Source organism: Ixodes scapularis, unplaced genomic scaffold (assembly GCF_016920785.2).
Source record: "Ixodes scapularis isolate PalLabHiFi unplaced genomic scaffold, ASM1692078v2 PGA_scaffold6__148_contigs__length_123643588, whole genome shotgun sequence".
NCBI lineage: Eukaryota > Metazoa > Arthropoda > Arachnida > Ixodida > Ixodidae > Ixodes > Ixodes scapularis.
In genome coordinates this window covers 25,058,458-25,083,911 of record NW_024609881.1, presented here as the reverse complement: position 1 = coordinate 25,083,911, position 25,454 = coordinate 25,058,458, and the positions used below count along the sequence as shown (strand labels likewise).

Genomic DNA, 25,454 nt, shown 5'->3' with positions numbered 1-25,454 from the left:
AAAGTAGTTTTCTTCAGTATTTTTGATCGAAAAAGAAACGAATGTAGTTCATAAAGTATGGAAACAAGAAATGACCCCTCGACATACCCGCCACCAAGCGGCGGAAAAGGCGGCGCGTACTAGAAAGGAGTAGTGGGATCAGGCGCCGACACCGGAAAGGTCCCGGATGTACGCGGCGGCACTGCGGTCGTTCGGGCAGGAGGATCCGACCTGCTCCGAGCATTTCGAAGCCCTTCGGCGAGAAGCTTTGTTTTGCGGTTTGGCCGTTTCGCGGTATGGCAGCACAAAGTAGCTCCCATTCTGAACTGATCTTTACCCAGTGTTTGCTGTCGTTTGTGGCCAATGAAGTGTCATGCCAAATTAGTATTTAATCGCGCAGCAAATGCGATAAGAGCCGCTCTGGCTGCCCGCTGCATACAGCCTATCCAGAACACGTTTTAATGGCGCCCTCTCGCGCCGTCGACACGGAGTGCGGCAGCCGTGAGAGCTCGATGAGCTCACTACTTCTCCTCTAGTTCACGGCCACTCTAAAGCAACCTAGGACGTCATGAGGGAGGTTATTTTTTGCTTGTTTTTGTAATTTTGATTTGCCTATAACTTTTAAAATAAAGGGAATTTCGAGAAAAGAAAAGTTTCAATAAGTTACTATGTTCAGTGCGCTCAGGTTCGGTGCAAATTAAAAATTAGTAAAAAAGTCCTTGCAGGGCCCCTTTAAAAGTTTACCTATCAAGGGCGACAAAGACATCTTCACTATTGTGCTAGTTCCTATCAAAACAACTACGAAGTGTCTAGTGTTACGTCCGACGTAACCCAAGTTACGTCCAAATCTCCGCCTTGCCTAGGTTCACGGGGGAGAGAGAGGAGGGCAGGGGGGGGGGGGAGGGTTAGATATACGCGTTTCAGTGCTCCGTCCGGACGTAACGCTAGCCACAGTGAAACAATAAACGACAACCTATCAAGAAAAATAAACATAGTTCACTATGAATAGTTCTTTTCATAGCTTTTTTGTAGTATACAACCGACGCTTTGTTGTTAACAGTTTCTAAAGATTTCTTCTGTTTTCATATAGTTTTCCAATAGGTTTTAGATTCCTCCTGAATAATTATGCAAAAGTTCCCAATCACAGTTGCATTTTTCTCCGACCTCCACATGTCCCACATGGACTCTTGGCATACTTTCTTCATCACCTAATAAAATACCATCAATAGCATTTCGGTAATCGGCTGTCAGCACTTTCATAATAGTAGACTATCAATAAGACACTATTTATAGTTTCACAAAAGTTGACTATCGATAGTATACAATAAATAGTACCCCAATAGTTGACCATCCACATTATACTAACTGTCAATAGTATATTACGGATACTTTTTGATAGTCAATTATCAATAGTTCTTACACTAATATAGTTAGACTTGGCTTCCACTATAGATGGCATCAAGAGTGCTATAGATATGTTTTGCACCACCACCTGATATCCAAAACTCCTGGAAAGTAGGAACAGAAACAGTGCCACAATCTGCAGCACAAACCTACACTCCATGTGCTGGAATATGCACATCCACTTGGCTGTCAATTTTCTGGCGACACAACTGCTACAGTGAAATCCCAGAATGGTGCAGGATGGCAAATTAGGAACTTTCCAAAGAGCTACTCTGCCAGGGGCACATCTGTTTTAAGTAAAATCTGTAACTAAAAAAAACAAACCATTGTGAAGTTTGAATTATCAAACTTTATTTTGAAGGAGCAGCGAAAAAGAAGTCTGATTACACATGTATCATATAAAGAAGCAAACTGCAATGAAGCTATGTTTACAAATGTATTACACAATGCAAAAATAAATGCAGAGCAACAATTCAGACGACATTGTAACCCAAACAGAATCATAGCTCAATCTGCATTCTTTGAGACTTAGCTGGTATGACTCACCTCAGTTTGTTAAAACAAAAAAATAGGTTTGCCATTAGGGAAGCATAGAAACCAGCAAGTATCCAGCCCTATACAAAAAGCAAGCCAAAGGTATTGTTTGGTGTAAAATAACACCTGCGGTCTGAGAATTCTGATACAAAGGGCCAGGCAACACTGAAACACTCAGAAACAAAAACACACAGCAGCAAAATATTGTGAAAACTACAATGATGTCTCAATGCAGGTGTTATAAATACATGATTATGAAAATGCCAGTGTTGAGAAGAAAGGTGAAAACCCTTTAGGTATGAGTGTGCCAAAGTCAGTTTCAAGATCTCTACAGCTTCCGTCAATGCAGCCTTGAAAAGGTATTAGACGGCATTAAAGGGGGGGAGGGGGGTGCAAGGATTCATGGACTTCAGTCAAAAACTTGTGGAAGTTGCCCTCTGACACTTTGGAAGTAAAAAACAGAAAAGCGATTTCGCCTGAGTGTCCTAGCTGTTGCGTAAAAAAAAAAGATAAATATTGGCATTTCTGGCACCCCTGTACTCATTTCCAGTCTTCAGGGTCACACCTGGTCCCCCTCCTAGTGACGTAATTCGGGGTGCCGTGTAGCTTCCCGTGTGCTCTCTCGGAGGACGCTTCCTCTCCCTCTCTCTGCTGAGATTAACGGGCGTTAAGCTGCAGCTTAGAGCCGACCGAGGTCACAAAAGCAGCCACCCGCGGCTGCAGGTGGGGGGAAAAAGTTTGACTTTTGCTTTGTTATTATGCAGCTTAATCGCAACATTTTTGAATGAATGAGATGTTTTCTCTACCCTCTGGGACACGATAACGTAAAAACAATGAGATGCAAATTCTTTTAATTTTGAAATTGTTGCACCCCCCCTCTGATGACACAAACACTGGTACAATGCCAATTCAATGCGAAACAGGCTAGGCGGTGCGGGAATTTAACTAGCAATCGCCAACCAGGCTAACAAAATATTGCAGTGAATACGCATGTTCACGAATCAATCCCCCGCCCAGGTAACTACTGAAGTTAGATAATATACAGTACGCCAGTTCTCCAAAAGCTTTTTTGCTTCTTTCAGCTCCTCACGACTCAGCGAGGGTCACTCATACCATCCACTGTTATTTGTTGGGTTTCGCTGCAAACTATTGCAATGTCCTCCTGGCTCTGTGGATCCTAAAAACCTAAACATTGAAGAAACAATCCTTATTCAGTTAAAGATAAGTGAATTGTTTCGACAGCCGCTACTCTTTCTGCCAAGTTCAAGGACGCCTTCTCAGGTATTTTGGATGGCCTCAGAGAAGAGTTTATCGCCCAAAGTTTGAAAATGCTTGTTCCTGCGTCGACGAGTATAGGATGCAATTTCAACGAGTACCGTTCAATTGCTGCTTTAAAACGTTTTAAGTTGTGGGTCTCGCTGCTTGCCTTGCTGGTAGGATGTCCCAAAAGAAGGGAGACACCTGGAGGAAGACACTACTGGTGTCTCCCTCCAGGCCCTGATGACACCAGACCAAAGTTTTCCTGATCATTTCCAATGTTAGGCGCAACTTAAAATGCCCGTTGCCATTAAAATGATTCCTGCGTCAGAGGCTCAGGGCACTATGTAACAAAATGCCGCTCTTGTTTGAAATTCAGCCAAATTTCGAAAACTTTCCGACTGGAGCTCCGTTGCATTTAATCAAGGCTGCATCTTTCTGGCAATAGAATTTTTTTGGAGTGCTATGGCTTAGATGTGGTTCGTCATTCTCAAAACACACAGCAGCTCGTCCCTGAAGGAGTTCCTCTGGCTGCTGTTGCTGCTCAGTGTTGACAAAACTGCAGAGTTTGTCTGTTGCTTTGTGAAAATATTAAACTTAGAAGTTTTCGCTTTCACATTCTTGACCTTCCCATTTGCCTGATCCAAGAGCAAATCACTAAGGAATATGCAAATGCTGTCAAAATACATCCACCTCGCTGTACAGAAATTAAAGAAGCAGCCCACGAAGGTTCATTCCTCTATCAGCTGCAGCTTCTCAATGGCATCCTCAATGGCATCCTCAATGCGCACTAGGAGACTACTGCCTCCGAACAAACATTACTCTTTGACTTGTGACAGGGCTTTCTAAATTATAGTGCCGCCAAAATGCTGACTTTGTTGTTTTATGTGCTTATATTCTTGGTGTTGAGGTTAACCGCATCCAAGCAGTCTTTGATATCGGCAGTGGCTTCTGGCATGCCATATATTTTGCAGCCAAACTTTCACTTCGTGGAACCAGCTAGTTACATCAGTGGAGGGGGGCACAGATGCACTTACGGCAGCAGTGGATGGTTCAGCTCATAACTGATGCTGTTTCCCTGTCTGTTCAGCTCGCTTAGTTGTGAAGGGCCCTTGATGGTGCTTTTGGCAGTGGCGCTTGAGCAGAGGCCGTTCCAGATATTGGTTCTAGGAGCGGGGGAAGGGGCAAATTCCACATATTGGTTTGAGGGAAGGGGGGGGGGGGGGGCGATAATTTAGGTGGTGGGAGCAACCATGAAAGTCGTGGCGGATGGCGCCCAGAAGAATATGTCGCGGCCGTCGCCACCGTGTCACATGGTGCCGCCTAAACCAAAAAGACCTCAAAGCGACCGCTAACATTATCCTCCAAAGAGAGATGACAGAACTTGAAGTAATGTGTGAGGTGTGGCGGATGTACATCATCTCAGTCAACTGGCCAGTTCCAGTCGACAAGGGTGTTCTCGAATCCTTCAAACAAATGTAAAGAAAAAACAAAAAAACCACAAGCGAAGAGGTTTTGTAAGGGGCGACTACCCCCTTGGCATTTCAAACTATTTCACACTACACACAAAGCGAATTTCACACTATGTATTAAGAAAAGTACAATGTCAATTTACAGCAAAACCTGCTGGGCGAGGGATTCAACTAGCAGTCCCAGAATCTGGGGCACAAGGCGCTTGCATACACACACTTGGCAACGGGTCTCCCCCAAAAGTAACTGCTAAGATGAGATAGCATATGGTACAGGATGTCAAAAATGGAACCTTCTAAAACATTACTCAACAAATATTTCCGTACCGAGGCCTGCATCTAAAAGAAATAATTGGAAGTTGAAACTGCAAGCCTTTTTTGTCTTTTGATTGAAAAAAAGGGAAATTAAAGCTTAGTCACATAGGCATTCAATGCAAGTTTTGCATTCTACATATATAGGAGTAAATAACAAAAACAAAAGAATTAAACCATTTTTAAAAATATATTAGATTACAGCTCAAAGGACCACACTTTGAGCAAGTGCAAAGAAATCTGAAAAAAGAGCAGGTTTTTTCACCTGTTTGTTTTCGACACTGCTTGCCTTTATCAGGTTTTTCAACACTGTTTATCACTACAGTGTGTTTGACTATGCCTTCTCAAACGAGTATTCCGAGAAAAGGCTCGGGGGCAAAGGTTGCATTTGAAGGGCTTTTCCCCCGTGTGCGTTCGATTGTGTTGGATCATGTCATAATGCCGAGCAAAGGCTCGGGGGCACAGCTTACACTTGTAAGGCCTCTCACCAGTGTGTTTTCGATTATGGGTCCTCAAAGAGGTACTCCAACCAAAGGTTTGAGGACACAGCTTGCACTTGTAAGGTTTATCACCACTGTGAGTTCGATAATGAGACTTTAGATGGGAATTTTGAGAAAAGGCTCGGAGGCACAGCTTGCACTTATAAGGTTTATCACCATTATGTGTTTGATTATGTTGTCTCAAAGAAGAACTCTGAGTAAAAGTTTTGGAGCACAGCTTGCACTTATAAGGTTTATCACCATTATGTGTTTGATTATGGTCTCTCAAATAGGAACTCCGAGCAAAGGCTTGAGCACAAAGCTTGCACTTGAATGGCTTTTCATCTGCATGAGTTCGATTGTGGTTGCTCAGACTGCCACTATGTGCAAAGGTTTGGGGGCACAGCTTGCACTTAAAGATCCTATCACCTTTGTGCATCTGAGTGTTAGTGTCGACTTTGGACCTAGAGCCAGGAGACATGAGAGGACGGGGGTGCTTGATTTGTTCATCACCATGGGCAACCAGGTGGCTCACGATTCCCCGCTGGTCTCTGGTGAAGTATGTGCAGGAAGAGCATCCAAACCAGATGACTTTAGGGGCTTTCAGAGGGCAGCTGGTCTTCCACATCAGTGCAGCGTCAGCACCTAAAAGAAGACTTTATGTGTATTTGTAGACACAAGGAAAGCCCAACCCAGATACCCAATTGGTTTATAAAGCCACTGTTCAAGTTCAGCTTAAAATGAGTGGTTTAATATCTTGCTGACCTTTTTATTTTGGCTCATGAAAGCATTCAAATATAATTCTCTCTATTGATTGTTCCATTTCCCTGAACAGAATTAGCCTCTTTAAAGGGACATGTACCAAGGAAAAACATATTTTTTTTATTATTTACAATAAGTGAATGCAATTTTCAGTTTATAGTGCTTGACCTCTTTTTTATATATCTGGTGCAAGTTTTGATAGAGCTTTTTTATGTTCTGGACGCAATGCATATGCAAAAGAACCATGTTCTTACACAGATGTGGGGCAAGGCAAAGCACTCAAAAGGGAGAGTAAAATAAGCTAATCCACTTCTTTTAAACCACTGAGTGTAATGAACAAAAATAATTGGGGCACGACCTCGTTTCTTACGTGTTCAAATATTACCATAGCTGTGTAGTGACATTTTTTCGCAGTCGGAAAAATAATGTTTTATTAATTTCTGTGACAAACTGAAACTACCAAAGAATAATATAAAGAGAAGAAAAAATGCAATGAGGAAGACAGTGCCCTCAAGCATATGAGATTACCCAATGTTAGAGTCTGTAGGAAGAGAGACTACCTAGTTATGTGTTGCGTAATATCCCGAGAAATATTGCTGTGCGCACAGCTGGCCAAGTAGGCAGTGCGGCCGTGGCCTAAAGGTTATCAGGCTTGCCTCCCATGCGAAGAGCCAGGGTTTGATTCCTGGGAGCGACACATCTTTTATTTATTCTTGCAATTTAGTGTTCAGGTAAATTCGAGAATCCTGGCGCTTGTTGGGGGTCCGAATGTTCTACGCGCCGAACCTTCTACACCGATTGTTCCAGAAGCCAATACATGCACATAAGGGGCTCTGCGTGGCGAGCCACAGTCAGTCTCACCCCAGCGTTCGACTCTGCTGTCACGCCAACTTCGATGCCTGCGACGCTTTGTTGCTATCTCGTTTACTTTTTTTGGTTTTGGGCACAAGCTCGCCCCATTAAACGCCTCAGTTTCCTCAGTCATCCTCTGTTTTGTCACCTCACCATTTGTGACAACATTCCATCCCGGTTTGAGGCGCGAGTTCAGCGCCCTCTGCACTCCCGTAGCAAAACTCCCAACTACGAAATCATTGCTGCGGAATCACAGTCGACCACCCACAATTCGACCCCTACTGGACGTGAAAAATCTATACGCCTCGCAAGTGGCCTCATTTTCGTCTTCTGCGCATGAGAAAGGAAGTAGCAGTGACGTCAAAACGCCGAGCCCTGATTGGCTGACCGTGACCCCCTATCTGAGCGTCGTCTGCTGCTTTGCAACGCCATCTGCGTCTGTCTTACCTTTCCTGCGACTTTCGGAATTGCAGGTCTTTACGAGCAAACCCGACTTCGTCTTTCAGAGAGGGCAGACGAAATAACTCGAGCGGTTTGTTCTTTTTGTCTAACAACTAGCAGACGCACATCAAGGAGAGAAATCAAAGGACTCACTGGCGAGGTGCCCCGAGGCGCCGAGGTTTGTTTGCTAAGAACCGCGAGTGAGCGTCCGCAAGTTCCCTCTTAAATACTTTTTCCCTTCTTTTCTGGGCGGCGAGACTCTTCACTCTTCAACGGCGTCGGCAGGTCGGCGCAGTTAACGTCGTCTGCTTTACGTCTGCTAGTCAAAGCGATGGCTGCTTTACCTTTCCTGCGTCTGTCGGAGATTCACCGCTTTTTCACCGGCGAGAGTCACCGTTGCCTCAGGAAACAAGGAGATAACAAGAGGAAGAAATTGACCTCTTAATCTAAAATTGAGGTCAGCGATCAAAGTATAATACGGGAAGAGTTCACAAGGGTCGCGCGGGCATATTCCATTCAGCACGCCAGCCGGTCGTGGGCAGACGGTCGCCGAGTCGCGGAGTGCCTGCTAGGCCTAAATGCCATGCTTGCTTGGTTGCATTCGGTGGAATCGTGGCCGTTGGAGCTTTTCCCGGGTGTTTGTGGATCCATCTTTCTTGTTCGTCGTGGTCTGTTTCAAGTACTTTTTACTTTTTTTCTTGCTGCTTGAAGTCGGGACGCGTGAGAAGCGCATGTAGGAAAATAAACGTCCGTGGGTCGTCGCGACCGTGCACTGTCGGCCATGCTGAGGTGATCGTGAGTGTGTAAAGGTCCGTTCACTCTTGCAACTGAGTACGACCGAGAGAGAGCAGACAGCTTTTTAAGCCTCTTGCGATCTCTTAAGACCAGCTCCGCTATAGCGCATCCGGTCCTAAGAGGTCGCAAGAAGCTTAAAAACCGGTCTGGTTTCTCTCGGTCGTACTCGGTTGCAAGAGTGTGAATGGGCCTTGAGACAGCTTCGTAGCTGTCGTAGGATTTTGTCGTAACTTGCGCAAAACTTAGGAAAATTTTGTTTCGTGAATACGAGTTTGTTCTTAAGTTTTGTCTCACGAACATTTTTGGCGTAAGATCGTTTCGTGAATCTGGCCTCTGCACTTCCGAAAGTCGCAGGAAAGGTAAAACAGACGCAGACGACGTTGCGAGTAGATGACGTTGCAAAGGAGCAGACGACGCTCAGATAGGGGGTCGCAAACAGCCAATCAGAGCTCGGCGTTGTGACGTCACCGCTACCCCCTGTGCAAGAAGCAGACGAACTTGCCCTCCATATTGGAATTATTCGAGGATAAAATTAAAAGGAACGGCGAGAAAAGGACCCGAGCCAGACCCACTTTAAATGGAAGTAGTTAGTGATATGTTTTGCCATTTACGCCTGAAAAGCGCATCAAACAGCATGTTCTGGGGGGCGCCGTAAAATGTGAGCCTACTTTCACTTGCGCTCGACTGCTCAGTTAAGGTGCTTTTGACAACCTCCTCCTCCACGCTTCTATCTCCCTCTTCTATCGCCGGTCATAGATTGTCGTTGGTTGACTGCCCCCGAAAATTTTGAGGCGAGAAAAAGAGAGGTTTATTGAAAGATAAAAAAGGAAGCTCGCCACTACTGACGTTTCACAAAAGTAAACAAACAAATGCCCTGTCTCGTGGTACTCGTGATGTGCAGTCTTCTCCACTGCCACGTACGTAACAGTGTGAGTCTCCGTGTTTCCACTTTGAATTATTGATTTTCTTTTCCTGCAGAACCATACTCTTGCCCGCCAGAACTTCTGAACACGATCGAATTGAAAGAATTTAATTATTCTAGATCGATTTAACATTTAATACGAGCTTCCTGTATATTGCCACTCGAGTCGCCGTGCGAGCGCGTGCGCGGCAGACTGGTTACAGCACTTGGCTGTCGCACGGAGGATATGGGTTAGATTCCAGGGAGCAGAATGGTCTTCTTAGTCACAGTGCTCAGTCGACGATAGTTGATGCAGAACCTCAGGGTACCGTCCTTCTTCACAAGGACGACTGGGGACACCCACGGACTTCTTGAGGGTTGAATGATGTCGTCATCGAGCATTTCCTGGGCTTGATCTTGAATCGCCTTCCATTCCTTTAAGGAGACTCAGTACGGCGATTGGTGGACAGGGAGCGTGTCGTCGTTGGTAACAATGCAATGTTTCGCCATTGGTGTTTGGCAAACTTTCGACGATGTGGCAAAACAGTCACTGTATTTAGCGAGGAGATCAACCAGTTGCTGGCGCTTAGGAGCTGGGAGCTAGGGGTCGATGTCCAACTGCGGCGTCATTGTGCTTTTCTGCTGTGATGACGAGGTTTCCTCAGAGATTCCAATGACTACGGCTGGCGCCTGAAGCTCCTTGACGTGGCCCACGGTGGTACCCTTTGTTATGTGCTGCGGCTCCTCTCGAAAGTGTGTCACGAGAACAGTTGTATGTCCTTCTTGGAGATCCGTTACGCCTCGTGCGACGCCAATTCCTTTTTCAAGAAGCAGTCGGACGCTGCCTTCCAAAAGAGCTTCACCGAGCATGGCTACGCCATTTATGACGGTTATGAAAACGCTTCATTGCGGCGGCAGGTTCACATGGTCAGCAATAACTCGGATCACAGTTGACGTCGTGTTGGTCTCCACAAGAGGCAGAACAGGCTTTCGCAGCGTCAACTGGTTTGCCCCGAGGTCAATGACAGTGCCATACTAACAAAGAAAGTCCATTCCGAGGATAACGTCCCTCGCAAAGTCTTGCAGAACGATAAACTTGACCGGACATGTCTCGCCACGAATCTCGAATAATGTCCCCCGGCAGTCCATAACTGTAGGCCATCCCACGGCGTCGTCACTTTCTGAAGGCGTTTGGAGCGCCTCCCACTCAGGACAGAGTTGTCCGCTCTGGTCTCGACAAGAGCCGACGTGTCGTGGACGTTGATAACGACGTTTAGGTTATTCTTTACCGTTGCAAGAGCGTCGTTTCGGTCTCTGGTGGCGTTCGAGTGGCGGCCCTCCGGCGTTCGTGGAGAATCTTGGCGTCGGTCATCGGCAACTCCACCTCCAGGGGTAGTCGCACCTAGTTTCCCGGCGAGGAGTGAGGGGCGACAGGCTTTCACGTCGGAGTCAGTGCATCGGCGAAGCTGGACGTCACGGCAAAGGCTACCGGAACTCTCGGCGGGACGCAGGCTCGGGCGACCGAGGTCGTCGCAGAGACTCGTCGATCTCCCGAGGGCGTTCACCATAACGGGGACGCAGGTCGAACCCGCGCAGCCCAAGCCGTCGGTATAGGCATCGGCGGTAGGTGTGGTCTGCTTCCCCACAGTGAAAGCAGAGGGCGTCGGTCGGGCGTCCTCCACAGGTCGGTCTTTCGAGGTCCACGCTTCTCTTGGCATGACTGACATGAGGCTGCGGACGATGAGCAACTGCGGCATAAATCAAGGCTGGTGGTTCCAGTGTGGCATCGGCGAGAACGTCGGGCGGAAGCGCTTGCTGGACCTCCTCTCGTACAATCTTGGCGATCGAGAACAAAGCTGGATGTTCAGTAGCAGGTACCAGCTTTAGTTCTTCATGGACGATGTCCCGAATGATTTCACTGATCCCTGGGATATTGGGGCTGAGGGCGCAGTTGGACGGTGTGGGTGCAGCGACGCTAGGAACTTGATGATAGTGGGCGGCTCGCGTTTGAAGGGCACATTCGATGTTGGTAGCCTCCGTGATGAAACCTTCAACGGTGGTAGGCGGGCTCCGTACAAAGCCTCTGAAGATGTTTTCCTTTATGCCGCGCATCAAGACTTGCGGCTTTTTCTCTTCGGGAGCGTTTGGGTCGGCACGATTCATCAGGCGGAGAACGTCTTCGACGAAGCTTGTGACGCTCTCGTTAGGCCCATTGGTTCTCGCTTGCAGAAGTTCTTCGGCACCCTGTCGTCGCTGCAGGTTGACAAAGGTGCGTCGCAGCTCGGCCTGGAATTTTTTTCACGACGAAATCGACGCTTTGATGTTCTCGTTAAACGCTGCGGGCCATGCCTTCCAAAGCAAAGTAGATGCTGCGCAGGCTCTATTGAGGCCCCCATCCGTTGAACCGGGCAACGCGCTCGTGCTGGCTCAACCAGTAGTCCACGTCTTCATGAAGGTTGCCAATGAAATTCGCCGGCGTCCTTGGTGGGGCCTGAACGTAGACGATAGACGTCGGTGGCGTTCCGTCTTGCTGCGACTTTGTCTTCGTCGTCGGCGTCTTCTTCCTCGGCCACTTTGGTAGTTGGTCAAACCCCGGAGGCTGGTTTTGGTTGCGGCGGCTGGCTCGGGTCTTGGGTTCGTCGACGGGGATTGTTTTTTCCGGACTGGACAAGGATCAGGCCCGACAGATCTTCTGAGGGGTACATTTCACGAGCATGGAATGCGGCACCCCGCACCTCCCCCAAAATGGCATGAATGACAAGTTATGAGGCGGCGAATAATTGAATAAACAGAATGTTTAATGGGGCGAACTTGTGCCCAAAACAAAAAAGAAGTAGGTTAGCGTTGCAGGCGTTGATGTCGGTGAGCCAGCAAGATGGAGCACTGGGGCGAAAGTGACTCCAGCTTGCCACGCGGAACACCTTTTGTAGCCGCGTGCGATTCTGGAACATTCGGCCTAGAACGTTCGGAGCATAGAATATTTGTAACTTGATCAGATGAGAAATTTTTCGAACTTGCGAGAAAGCCACTTAGAAAGAATAAATAAAAGAACATTCCGCTCCCTGGGATCTAACCCATATCCTCCGCATGACAGCCAAGTGCGGTAACTATTTGGCCACACACGCGCTTGCTCAGTGGCGCGAGTAGCAATATGATAATACCTCTACTATATGACTAAAATAATATAGACCTTTTCATCCTCAGTCGCATGGGTGCTGGTATCTTGGAATCATGTGACACAACCGCCATTAGATTCTTTCAACTCATCGCTCCGCTCTCCGCCGCACCTTGTCAGATGCCTTGTTTTTGTGTCTTTCGTCGCGTTTCACCACGCTTTATTTATTCTTTTGCCTACCTCTGTAAAGTATAGTCCGATACTTATATCTACTACCCGTTTGCATAACATCATAATGTGCACAACTCCTGCAGTTATTTTGTAGCAAGATTTGACCATTTTTACTGTTGCCGTACCAAATGGTTGTGAAAATGAGGCATAGGAATCAGTTTTAGCACTGAGCCACATTGATTATGTAGATGACTAAGACAGCACGAGGATTCGAGGTATATTACTTATGACAACTAAGATTCGTTTACTTATAGTGGCCGAACGTTCACAATTAGAAGTGTGTATATTTAGGATCGCGCTTTAAGATTGGAATGTGTCAAGAATAAGGTCCATCAAAGATAGTCAGTATAAGGAGACTGCGGATCGCTTTGGCGATATAATCATTCGGTTGGTCGGTTTACATGATGCATTAAGGAAATTGCAGTTCTCGGTCCTATTTGGGCAGTCTTTCAACTGATTTATTGATTGTCTTTAGATGACCAGTTCAATTCACTTAATTTATTTTAACACAAAGGTTGTAACTTCCTGCATAAGAAACTCACAGACAGCTCAAGAGTAGTGAGCTTTAGACTAGCGCACGCAAAATCTTTGATATGCAAAAAAATAGCGTCCTCTCTATGTGACAATTCAAATTGCGGTTTGGGCTCGGTGCATGCGCAAATGACTTTTTTTTTTTTTTCTTTTCTTACAAAAACAAAAATTTAGCATACGCTGTTCTAACTCTTGCCAGTGCCTGGAGTCCGCGACATTCAACGCCAAGATAAAGCCATCTGCATAAAAATCGCTTAAGTCCAGCATTGTCAATAGCAAATAGAGATTTACTGTTAGTGGGATGCCGAAATTTAGAAAGCACAAATGTACAAACAAATAAGGATCTGTTTACACAAGTCCATGGAGTGGTGCCTAGCGTAGGCTTCGGCCAAACTTTCTGAGCTACTTCTCTTGTGCCCTTTAATTTTATTTGGCCAATTTTACGGAAGATAAATGTCTTGACTTAATTTGACGGGCCTGACACTTATATTATATCTTGTGTTCATGTAAGCCAATGTTCATATAAAAATAGTTTATTTCCTAAAGCTAATATTGTGAAATGCCACTTACGATTACTTTAGCAGGGCTGATAATTAATTAAGGAATTTCCTACTCGGTCTAGCTCGCACTGTCAAAATGTTTCTCGAGTACTAATTTTTCTTTTTTTAATAAAATAGGCTGAGATAATATCACTTGTTTTTATAGATTCTCCGTCACTGTATGAGACTTTTCTCTCCAAATTCAGTAAAAGTTGGGTGTCCACAAAAACAAAACAGTCACTAGTAAACTCGCAAGTTCACCTGTACTTCCCGATGAAGCACATTGAAAACCAAGCTGTGGATCTGCTTCTTCACATTCACGTTTTAGTCTCTTCATTGGTTTATTTTTCTGTGATCTAGTGTCATTGGGTACGGCTACAGACAATGATAATCTTCCCTGTACATCATTTCAGTCGTTTCGCCACACACCATAATCAGATACATCAAAGGTGTTTGTATAAAGCCCGTAATTTAGGCTCAAAACCACTTCGTAGTTGCCACTGTTTCATTGATTGTGTGCTATAAGGGAAACATTTGTGTAACAAAATTAGGTAAAAACTACATAAAGCAGCAATACAGCCGCGTGCACGTCGAAACCGAAACCAACCAAGTTGAAGCAACCTAATGGTGGAAAGTATGTCAGTGACCTTTATCCGCTGGTCAGGCAACTACTGAGATGAAAAGGTCTATAAGAAAACGAACGTGCACACTTCTCCTAAATTAATCACACTCACACCTTTTTGCCATTCCTCCAGCCTGGTCCCCTTCACCTTTCGAATATGCCTAATTCCTTCTTCTCCCTCTCTCTTTCATCCTTTCTCCCTCCCTTTTTGTTTCTCTATTCCCTCCCTCCCTTCCTCCTAAATCCCAATGCAATGGAAATGTTCGCCTTGGTTCAGGAATTCATTGGATCCCTTGCCTGTCGACATTTTGTACAAATTTGTGTCCCTCTCGTGGTAACTGGAGCTGACCTAAAAGTCCTGTTTCTTCAGATTTTTGTCCTTGCCTCAGGTAGCAATTAACAATTTTTTGTATTTTCCGGAATGTTTACTTTTCTTAATCGTTGGTTTTCCACGAAGTACCTAGGTTTCTTCCCCCCCCCCCCCCCCCTTTCTGAACGCCCACATTTCTTTGTCAGCTTTTTCCACGGTCTTCTTAACTAACTTTCAAACTTGTTCATTCACTCCCAGCGTCAGCCTAGTCTGTATATTGAACAAGCAGGCGGATGCTTCAATGAAAGGGCAAGAGAGCATAACTTATTGGCAAAGCGGGCAACGTCAGAAAACATGGCATTGAATTGTCGTGGATGTAGTTACAAGCCAGAGTTGAAAAAAAAAAGCGCTGCAGGAGAGAATAAAAAAAATGATATAGAAATTTTGGGCCCTTCAGATACGAAGATAGCTGGTAAAACTAAATGCAGCAGCATTCCGTCCTTAAACTTATTACAAAAGGAATTCAAAAACACCATGTCCTTATTGCGAAAATAAGTTGCGTATATTCCTGTCTCACACATTTAGCTTCAGTCGTTTGCTTTCTAGTCCTTGTTCCCTTGCCCTTTCAGTATTCATGGGAACACCACACTGCCACCATCCTCTAGTCATATAACAAGTTGAAGGAAACTTACCGTGACTCCGTTCCATTCAAACTGCTGTCTCAAGTCAGGTTCGTACAACGGCCCACGAGATCACAAAGGAGGCAGGGGAACACTTGACATACCTGGGACCAAAAACGAAGAGCGACGAAAGAAATTAAGAACAAAGCCAAAAGGGTCATAAAGTGCATCGAGCTAACCAGACATCTATGAGGATGACTTATATGAGTCCCATCCAAAAGGTTTATAAAGACGAATAGACAATGAAGAGCAACGGCCTGTGCCTGCAATAATTATTGGGGATAGCTTGTGACACCTGACTTAAAGAGTTTAGAGGTATTTTTTATTTTTAAAACGAGCCTTTTCTATATTTGTTGCGTCGCTAGTAATGTAAACAGCAGTTTAGACACAGCAAGCTCAGCTCAACAAAAAATTGCTTGGCAATTTCCAAGCATTGTCGTAAAACGAGTTGTTGCATCAAGTGTCCACGTGACTGGCATAACACGACCAATCTGCCTGCACAGTGCACTTCTTAGCCTCAAGAGCTGTCCAGTCGTCTCCCGTGTCCCAAATGCCGTCGTCGTCTCACGGGCTGTGAATATTAATTCTTTCTTAGAGTTTCGTTCACATTACGTACGCATACACATCTCCGATTCCTAGCTGTGATGCCTGGCAAAAGAACCAAAGCCTCATGATGTTGTGTTGCTGCCTGCACTTATTATAAATTCAGGAGTTCTTTTTTTTTCTTCCACTTGTTTCCTCAGGACAGTGCATGTCGGAATGTCTGGGCAGACTTTGTGTGCCGGTGGAATATTGGGAAGCTCTTCACGCCAACTGACCGGACATTGATTTGCTCCGATCACTTCTTGCCGGACTGCTACGGACGAAAAGTTTCACTCAAAAGCCGATGCTGGCCTCTCAACGAAGTATATGTGTCTGAAGCCGGATGCAGTGCCATCGATGCTCGCTGGCAGGACACCTTCCGAAACAACAGCAGACAGCTCGTGTGCGAAACGTTTTCAAGCACAGAGTTATTCGGTCGTTATGACGGATCGCAGCATGCGATCACCAGTTTACAAAGCGCAAATGTGACTTTTGTTAACGCTGATGCTGCAGTTACGCAGACGTCGTCGGATATAGTGGCACCCAAATGTGGTGAAGACTGCCAGGCAGATGACACTTGCACCTAGATGTTTCCTGTGTTCTTTCAGTCTCATTCGTGTGATGTGCATTTGTGGGAAACACAAGGCAGTCAGACCTTGAGAACACAGCGGTTCTTTTTTGCACCATACATTCCGTTTACTCATTGTTGCTGAAACAGCTTCACTGAAAAATTCCATTGCCGCTTAGCTAAAAAAAAATGCGCAGCTTCTGCATTTTAATATGATGCGCCACTATATGTACAAAACTTCATGAACCGACTCTGCTTACATTTTTCTTCGGTGACGACTAAGCAAAATAAAGCTCACAAAGCTACCTTTACTGGCAACATACATAGACAATTGAATTCCAGTGTGCTTTTGAAAAGTTGCAATCACTTCAGTCCCAAGTTCAGGCATTATAAAGAGCCAACGACACAAGCTTACGCTTGAGCAGCTGCAGAGTCAGATTAGTGTCTTCTGTCCGCATTGTTGGCATGCCGGCCATCTTGCAATGTTCCCCAAAAAAATCAAAAGGAAAGAAAACAACTTGAAATTCACATAGAGGGTGCGAACTGCATCCAGAGATGCTCTAAAAGCCCGTTTAGTGGAGACTCCGATGGACTGACTCGAGTCCGAGTTGTCGAGTTTCCACTTAACGGACCCATTGGCGACAAGATGTTTTGGTGGCGCCACCTCGGGGGCGCCCTCCTTTGACGCAGCTGGTGGGATGAGAGCAGACGACTCGCTATGTCAAAGCACGGAGTGGCTCTGTTAGTGTGCATCTGTGCCAATTAAAAACGGTATGTTTATTTTAAGAAACGTGTATAATGTTTTTGCGAGTGATCTTTCTAATGAATAACAGCACCTCGTAGTTGCTTTTCGTTATTAGAAAAACTTTGAAATGTTCAAAAACAAGCCTCCAACTTCACATCACAGCTTGCGCAGAGTGCATCAGGGCTATTCACAGCCTCTCCGATTCTTGTTTTTTTTTCGAATCTGGGGAGGCTGCTGCAGAAAAAGGTCTTGCATTCACCAGAGTAAACGACGTGTTGTCTTCTCAGCTGTGCATGTGCGCACAGTTGTGTTGCAAAGCAAACTAAACACTTGTTTTTGAATGAGCTTGCCGATATCGACGCCTCTATCCAAGTGCGACTCAACAGTTGCTGCCGAACAAATGCTCGTCAGCAACTGACACTTAGGTCCTCCCAAATTGAATACACCAACTTACTAGATTTAAGACTTTGGTTGCGTGTGGGTCTCGCACATTTTGCGTCGACCGGGTGAAGAAGCAGGGATTTAGTTGAGACAACTCTGGAAGCCAGCCACTGCTTCTTCCTGCCAGTTTTTTTGAGGAAATGTTTGTCTACTGGTTCATCAAATTCAAAAAGGAATCAACTTGGAACTAATAAGAGACCAGCACTCACAAAACACATCGGAACCAACAGGATATACAAAGTCACTTTCCCTGAAGCGTTTACTACACACGCGAGCAGTTCTCAAATTTCACTGTTCTATTTTCAATTTGATGAGACATTCCATTCTCAGACTGGTTTTGTCTGAATCATAATAAAAAAAAATACACCATATTTGCCATGGTAGATGTTGCAGTTGGGTAAAGCGCTGGATATCCTATTTTCATCATCCAGCTTTTTGTACTGGGGTAGAGAACAGCACACTACCGTCCAAGCACTTTGACACCTCAGTGCCAAAAGTGCTTGTTAGCACAAGTATGCGTGCCACGGTTTCAAACTTTGGTAAAATGTCCTACTAGAAATATCACTTCCCCAATTTAACACAACGCGTCAAACACGCTTTGCTGCACACTATCCAAACAACGCATGAAGTGAGCTGACGAGCCGAGGACTCCAAGATCTGCGCGGTCAGTCCCAGTCTGTCCTACCCCTGACGTCACAAACGATGATGATGATAGCTAGAGATCCAGCCACCGCAGTTCGCACACGCCGCCAACAGGTGCGCTTTGGGCGGCATGGTCGTGAACACAGAGTTTGTCGTGGTCTCAACCCTGTCCCCCAGTGGGGCAGGTGTTAGGCAACGCCAACAAGGTTCAACCAGACGAAAATTGGCAAAACCCTTGACGGAAGGAGGAAGCGGGGGGGTGATCTCTTTAGTGTTTTTGCCCGATCCCCCAAAGGTCTGCCTGGCGATCATCTTCATGACCTGGTGATAGCTAGAGAAATGCAGTGGCTTGGAAGAACAAATCAGGTTTATGTTATTGCTTTCAGACTAAATGGTGCAAGCAACCGCCCATTACAAAGGGTAGAGCCGTTGTCATCTATCCATTTATCCAGGTTGTAAATAGATATATAGGGTGTCCCAAGTTACCAGGCTCGATCTAAAATAGACCATAAAAATCGACGCCTACAAGTAGCAATCTAGTCATTTCATCAAAGGTGTATTTCACAGCTTGATTTTTTCTTGTAAAATTACAAAGTGCAGGGACAAGAAACTTGCCAGGGTCAACGGCAAGCGGTGACGCAGACGACCAAGTCAACTGATGGGGCGCGTTTGGAGCTTGTATTGTTAGATGGCACTACCTCTTTACCGAGACTGCTCGTGACCACTGTGGTTTCCTAATACGAACATAATCTTTTTGTAATGTACCTTTAACTTAAAAATAAATGTGGCCAAAAAAATCAAAAGTTGAAGTTAAAAAAAAAAAAAAAGATGGGTTTGCATAGTGACGGCACTTTTGCTGCCAATGGATTTCGTCTGCGTGTCATCTGCTTTCTTTCGCCTGTTGGGGGGGGGCGGGATCGGCGGCCGAGTAAGTTAGTGCACACCAGCTCGGAGCACGTGGCGCAAAAGTTTACGCTGCAGAACCCCCAGGATCCTGGGTTCAATTCCCACCCCTTCCCGTTTCAATCTGGATGAGCATCGTACCGGCGTGCAGTCGTGTATAGGCACGACCACATTGGCGTTTCGGAGGCCTGCGGCGCGACGGTCGTCGCTGCCGGTTGCCGGCGGAAACCAGTTTTCGGCTTCAACGTCACGACGTGCGGCGCCGCACACCCAACCGCTCCTTGCGCGGTTCAGAGCTGAACGCCGCACGCCGCAGAAGAGAGGAGCCAATGGGAGGTGGCGTAGATAGTGACGTCGCGATGCCATGGCAACGCTCAAGCCGGTCCTCGGCGCGTCTCGAAGCGAAGGACGTGTTTCGTGTCGTCTGCTCCCCCTATTTCCCCCCGATGCCTTCCCCAACGGAGCGGTTCCTTGAAACTAACCGCTGGGAATTTGGAATTACAAGTGAGTTTCTCCGTGGCACTTGTTGCATGTCGTCTCTGTTGTGACAGATGTCGTGTTGATTTGGTGACATTTCCAGAGTAGCCTTTATCTCTGGCGCGCCGCCGGGGCAGCAAAGCCCCGGCGGCGCGCCAGACCTGTCCTGTCCTTCGGTGTTTCGGTAGAACCAACTCGGCCGGACCCAAAACCTGCGCCTCCTTCCCTTCAGAGCGCGGCGACGTCGCAAGATCAACGAGCAGGCTAGGATAATCACATTCACGCTGATCTACAGGTCATTATGAACTCCTACCGTCTAGACAGCGAGTGCGGAACGGAAGAATCTAACGAAGAGCAGACGACGAAAGAGCGGGAAATCTGACGGGAGGCTCGATCGCGGGATCCAGTGCTGTCACGTGACGCCTGCAAAACGGAGGCCAATGTGGACTCCTCGCGTTGGGACGCCGGACGGCGGTGCCGCCCGGCGGCGCCGCCCGGCGGCGCCGTTCACGCTAGTGTGGTCGGGCCTTATCACTACTGCATGATGCACGTTAAAGACCCCAGGCTAGCAATTATACTGCACTGGCTAAATTGCTCATCTACAGCTGGGAGACTCGTCGGCCATTGAGGCATACACAACCCAATTTTTTCGCTGGTCGACTACACCTTCGGAAGCCGCTCTCAATGCCATCTATCAATACGTGCACCAAACACACCCCACAACTCGACTTGGTTGTCTGCGTCGCCACCCGCCGTTGACCCTGGCAAGTTTCTCAGGCCCTATTGTTTACAGAAAGGGAGCTACGCTTTGTAATTTTAGAACAAAATACTGATCTGTGAAATACACCTTTGACGAAAAGTTTAGATTGCTACGTGCAGGCGTCGATTTTTACGGCCTACTTTAGATCGAGCCTGGAGAGCTGGTACACCCTATACATATAAAGAAAGATGAAGGACGGGGTCACCTAAGAGACGCTGAAAGTCAGCACGTATAATACAAGCAGCCGAAAGGCACCAGTTGGGCGCCATTCAGCTCAACTTTAGCATAAATATTTACGTCCAGGGCTTAAAACGAAAAACCGCGGTCACACGGTATGGCTAGTTTTAGCAGATCCTTCCAATACCTACCTCCCTACCCTTACGCCCTCTCCTCTCTCTCCTCCTCTCCCTCCCTCCCTCCCTCCCTTCCCTCCCCCCCCCCCCCCCCCCCCCCCCCCTCCCTTTCATACTCCGCTGACGTCTTTGTGCATGCATCGTATCGTTATCGGAGGGTTCGGAACGGTCCACTAAAACTTCCTACCGTCGTCACCGTGTTTATCGTTTAAACCAAAGCGAGGCGTGGGCGCAATCGGTTGCTACGCACACGCACATCATCCTAGTTATAGTTACCCTCCGAAAACAAAAACGCGGAAGATTGAGGATAGAGCAAGCAGTCACCTAAACTGCCACGGCCGTGAGTAAGGCCTCCTGATTCGAGCCTACCACCCTTTGAATACCTCACGATCCACTTTTTTAACTGCGAGACGCGCTGAAAACAGTCGAAGTCGATGTCTCGGAAGGGGAAACCTCTGATCACTTGGGTGAAACCAACTTCGCGCTCACGCGCCCCGCGCGGACGAAGTTGTTGTCAGATGTTGCCTTTTTGTTGTCACTCGTAGGCGGTCGTGCTCGTACGGTAACGCTCGTAGGCTGTGTTCCAAATCTTACCCAAATGGATTCGAGCAGCAGAATCTGGTGGAATCGAGTTCCTTCGGCGGGTCACGTCAACTGCTGTTACCTGACAACACAGATTAAAAAACGCTGGACGCGGGTAGGTTTTAGTTTTTAAAACGCCAGAGTGCAAAACCCACCCGAAGTCAATTTTGGAACATGGCCAGAGAGTAATGTGCTGTGGCTCGCATGTCTAAATAAATAGTAAATAAATATTAAAAAAAAAAACACTGAAAAAAAAAAACCGCCATCTACCCACCTGGACATGCGACAAGACCTTTTCGGCCTTTTCGCCACTGGTTCAAGCTCTTCCGCCCAACAAACCGGCATATAAATGATAAGAAAGATTTATCCATACCTCGATATATGCGACAAGTGAGATAACCTCTTTTTGATTAACTTCATGTTCCCAAAGTAGTTTTTTGCTGCACTTCCCCCCCTTTAATGCAACCCCCCCCCCCCCCCAAAAAAAAATAGAAATAAAATAAAATAAAAAAACTCTTTGCTTGAAAGCGGAATTCTAGCGCCTCTTTAAAGGCGCTAGAATTTCTCTGCAGTGATTGCAAGTTAGGCTAACCGGAGTTTAAAAAAAAAAAAAAAAAAGAGAATCCACTAACGGTGTGGCGGTGCTGCGCCGCAAACCACAAGATCAAAACCGAAACTAACCAAAACCCCTTGACTGATTGAGGTACAAAATCAGAGGCATTTCGTCTATTGCTTCTTACGGACGACTTCCCCTCATAGGCGAAAACAGTTTTTGACCTCTATCTTTTTATTCCTGCAATGGTAAGTGTTGACATGTTGGCATCTAGCTCGATCGGCTGGGGCTACGTTTTGACGGAGTTGGAGCGCCCCGCAATGTCTAGTTTATTTTTGCGGTGCGAAAAACCGGGTTCGGATTTCTCACAAACACCCATTTATAGTATCATCATTTCACAACCTGTAGTACTACTGATACTCGACTATCGATAGTTGGCTTTCGATTGACTATACATATAGAAAGTCAACTTTCAGAAAACAATTAATACCATCAAAGTTAACTTTCAGGAAACAATCGAATGGTACGAAAATGAAATGGGCAATAGATAAGAAATAAAACTAAGTATGGAGTTGCATTGTCATACAATTAATTTGAGGCAAAACAGAAATGGTGTGTTGCCACTTTTCCGATGGACATATTTTGTATATTCCCCAGATTCACCATATCAGGCTTCACACTAATAAACATATATTTGTAAAAAAAAAAAAAAAAAGTATACTTTGTTGTGTGTTTGAGATAGAAGAAATACTTGCTGCACACAATTAGCATCAGTGCTTTTTACAGGTCTGTAAGGTCAAGACAATTCATAGACAATTACCGAACATCGGGAACTCGCTGTTGACAAAACCAGTTGTTCACTGTGAAATGTGTCCTTTTTGTTTTGGTCCCATTTTGGCAGATTTTAATCACGGTGACTTACCTGCTGGTAGAGTATACAACTTCAAAATATAGGACCCATCACGTATGTAAAAATAAATATCTTTAGTGAATAAGTGTAACAGAAATTCTGTTGTGAAGACTTCAAATTGAGCATTACCCAATAGAAAGCTTACAAGTAAACATGGTTGGTTACAGATTCTTTTATTTTTTCCATCCTTCAAATACAAGTTTAGGAACATAAAGTTAACTGGATCGAAAAAAAAAGATAAAAACAAAAGTTTTCCGTGATCTAAGTAACAATATTGTTGGCAATGAGGCAATTTTTTTTTCAGTAAAAAGAAACGAGTGAATGTAAAATGCAATCTTTCTAGCAACCTTTTTGGTATAAAAAAAAAAATTATTTTTTTTTTATTTCAGAGAAGTTATGTTTTCATACCTTTGCATTCAATCCCAATTGCTACAGTTGTATTCAACAGTATCTCGGACTTCTAAGGGTTTACCTATCAAGGGCGACAAAGACATTTGGACTTTTATGCTAGAACCTATCAAGAAAAATAAGCAGTATACAACCGACGGTTTGTTGTTAACAGGTTCTAAGGATTTCTTCTGTGTTCATATAGTTTTCCAATAGGTTTTAGATTCCTCCTGGATAAATATGCACAAGTTCCCAATCACAGTTGCATTTTTCTCTGACCTCCACATGTCCCACATGGACTCTTGGCGTACTTTCTTCATCACCTAATAAAATACCATCAATAGCATTTCAGTAATCGGCTGTCAGCACTTTCATAATAGTAGACTATCGATAAGACACTATTTATAGGTTCACAAAATAGTACCCCAATAGTTGACCATCCACATTATACTAACTGTCAATAGTATATTATGGATACTTTTATGATAGTCAATTATCAATAGTTCTTACACTAATATAGTTAGACTTGGCTTCCACTATAGATGGCATCAAGAGTGCTATAGATATGTTTTGCACCACCACCTGATATCCAAAACTCCTGGAAAGTAGGAACAGAAACAGTGCCACAATCTGCAGCACAAACCTACACTCCATGTGCTGGAATATGCACATCCACTTGGCTGTCAATTTTCTGGCGACACAACTGCTACAGTGAAATCCCAGAATGGTGCAGGATGGCAAATTAGGAACTTTCCAAAGAGCTACTCTGCCAGGGGCACATCTGTTTTAAGTAAAATCTGTAACTAAAAAAAACAAACCATTGTGAAGTTTGAATTATCAAACTTTATTTTGAAGGAGCAGCGAAAAAGAAGTCTGATTACACATGTATCATATAAAGAAGCAAACTGCAATGAAGCTATGTTTACAAATGTATTACACAATGCATAAATAAATGCAGAGCAACAATTCAGACGACATTGTAACCCAAACAGAATCATAGCTCAATCTGCATTCTTTGAGACTTAGCTGGTATGACTCACCTTAGTTTGTTAAAACAAAAAAAAATAGGTTTGCCATTAGGGAAGCATAGAAACCAACAAGTATCCAGCACTATACAAAAAGCAAGCCAAAGGTATTGTTTGGTGTACAATAACACCTGCGGTCTGAGAATTCCGATACAAAGGGCCAGGCAACACTGAAACACTCAGGAACAAAAACACACAGCAACAAAATATTGTGAAAACTACAGTGATGTCTCAAAGCAGGTGTCATATAAATACATGATTATGAAAATGCCAGTGTTGAGAAGAAAGGTGAAAACCCTTTAGGTATGAGTGTGCCAAAGTCAGTTTCAAGAACTCTACACCTTCCGTCAATGCAGCCTTGAAAAGGTATTAGGCGGCATTAAAGAGAGGGGGGGGGGGGGTGCAAGGATTTATGGACTTCAGTCAAAAACTTGTAGAAGTTGCCCTGTGACACTTTGGAAGTAAAAACCGGAAAACCGATTTCGCCTGAGTAGAATGTAGCTGTTGCGTAAAAAAAGGATAAATATTGGCATTTCTGGCACCCCTGTACTCATTTCCAGTCTTCAGGGTCACACCTGGTCCCCTCCTAGTGACGTAATTCGGGGTGCCGTGTGGTTTCCCGTGTGCTCTCTCGGAGGACGCTTCCTCTCCCTCTCTCTGCTGAGATTAGCGGGCGTTAAGCTGCAGCTTAGAGCCGACCGAGGTCACAAAAGCTGCCACCCGCGGCTGCAGGTGGGGGGAAAAAGCTTGACTTTTGCTTTGTTATTATGCAGCTTAATCGCAACATTTTTGAATGAATGAGATGTTTTCTCTACCCTCTGGGACACGCTAACGTAAAAACAATGAGATGCAAATTCTTTTTATTTTGAAATCGTTGCACCCCCCCTCTGATGACACAAACACTGGTACAATGCCAATTCAATGCGAAACAGGCTAGGCGGTGCGGGAATTTAACTAGCAATCGCCAACCAGGCTAACAAAATATTGCAGTGAATACGCATGTTCACGAATCAATCCCCCGCCCAGGTAACTACTGAAATTAGATAATATACAGTATGGCAGTTCTCCAAAAGCTTTATTGCTTCTTTCAGCTCCTCACGACTCAGCGAGGGTCACTCATACCATCCACTGTTATTTGTTGGGTTTCGATGCAAACTATTGCAATGTCCTCCTGGCTCTGTGGATCCAAAAAACCTAAACATTGAAGAAACAATCCTTATTCAGTTAAAGATAAGTGAATTGTTTCGACAGTTGCTACTCTTTCTGCCAAGTTCAAGGACGCCTTCTCAGGTATTTTGGATGGCCTCAGAGAA

General features: G+C 45.4%; 2 protein-coding genes across 4 annotated transcripts in view; both read right to left on the bottom strand.

Annotated features, from left to right (window-relative positions):
* Positions 1 to 21,618, bottom strand: part of LOC115309136 (zinc finger protein 239-like) — a 48,850-nt gene extending 27,232 nt beyond the window's left edge. The window contains exon 1 of one of the 2 annotated variants that reach the window (XM_040217715.3): positions 21,559 to 21,618. The gene's annotated coding sequence lies outside the window, so the exon portion shown is untranslated. The remainder of the gene's footprint in view (positions 1 to 21,558) is intronic. The other variant, XM_042294492.1, reaches the window with a different exon arrangement.
* Positions 1,713 to 21,385, bottom strand: LOC115309139 (zinc finger protein 525). 2 transcript variants are annotated; one of them, XM_040217717.3, is made up of 3 exons: positions 21,279 to 21,385; positions 15,226 to 15,317; positions 1,713 to 6,079 (listed from the first exon to the last, which is right to left on the bottom strand). In XM_040217717.3, exons 2-3 carry the CDS (start codon positions 15,239 to 15,241, stop codon positions 5,259 to 5,261), a joined length of 837 nt encoding a protein of 278 aa, XP_040073651.1. In that variant the 5' UTR covers positions 15,242 to 15,317; positions 21,279 to 21,385; the 3' UTR covers positions 1,713 to 5,258. The 2 variants fall into 2 exon arrangements, with proteins under 2 accessions (XP_040073651.1, XP_040073652.1); XM_040217718.3 differs by lacking the exon at positions 21,279 to 21,385 and adding an exon at positions 17,563 to 17,689.
* Positions 21,619 to 25,454: the final 3,836 nt, after the last annotated feature.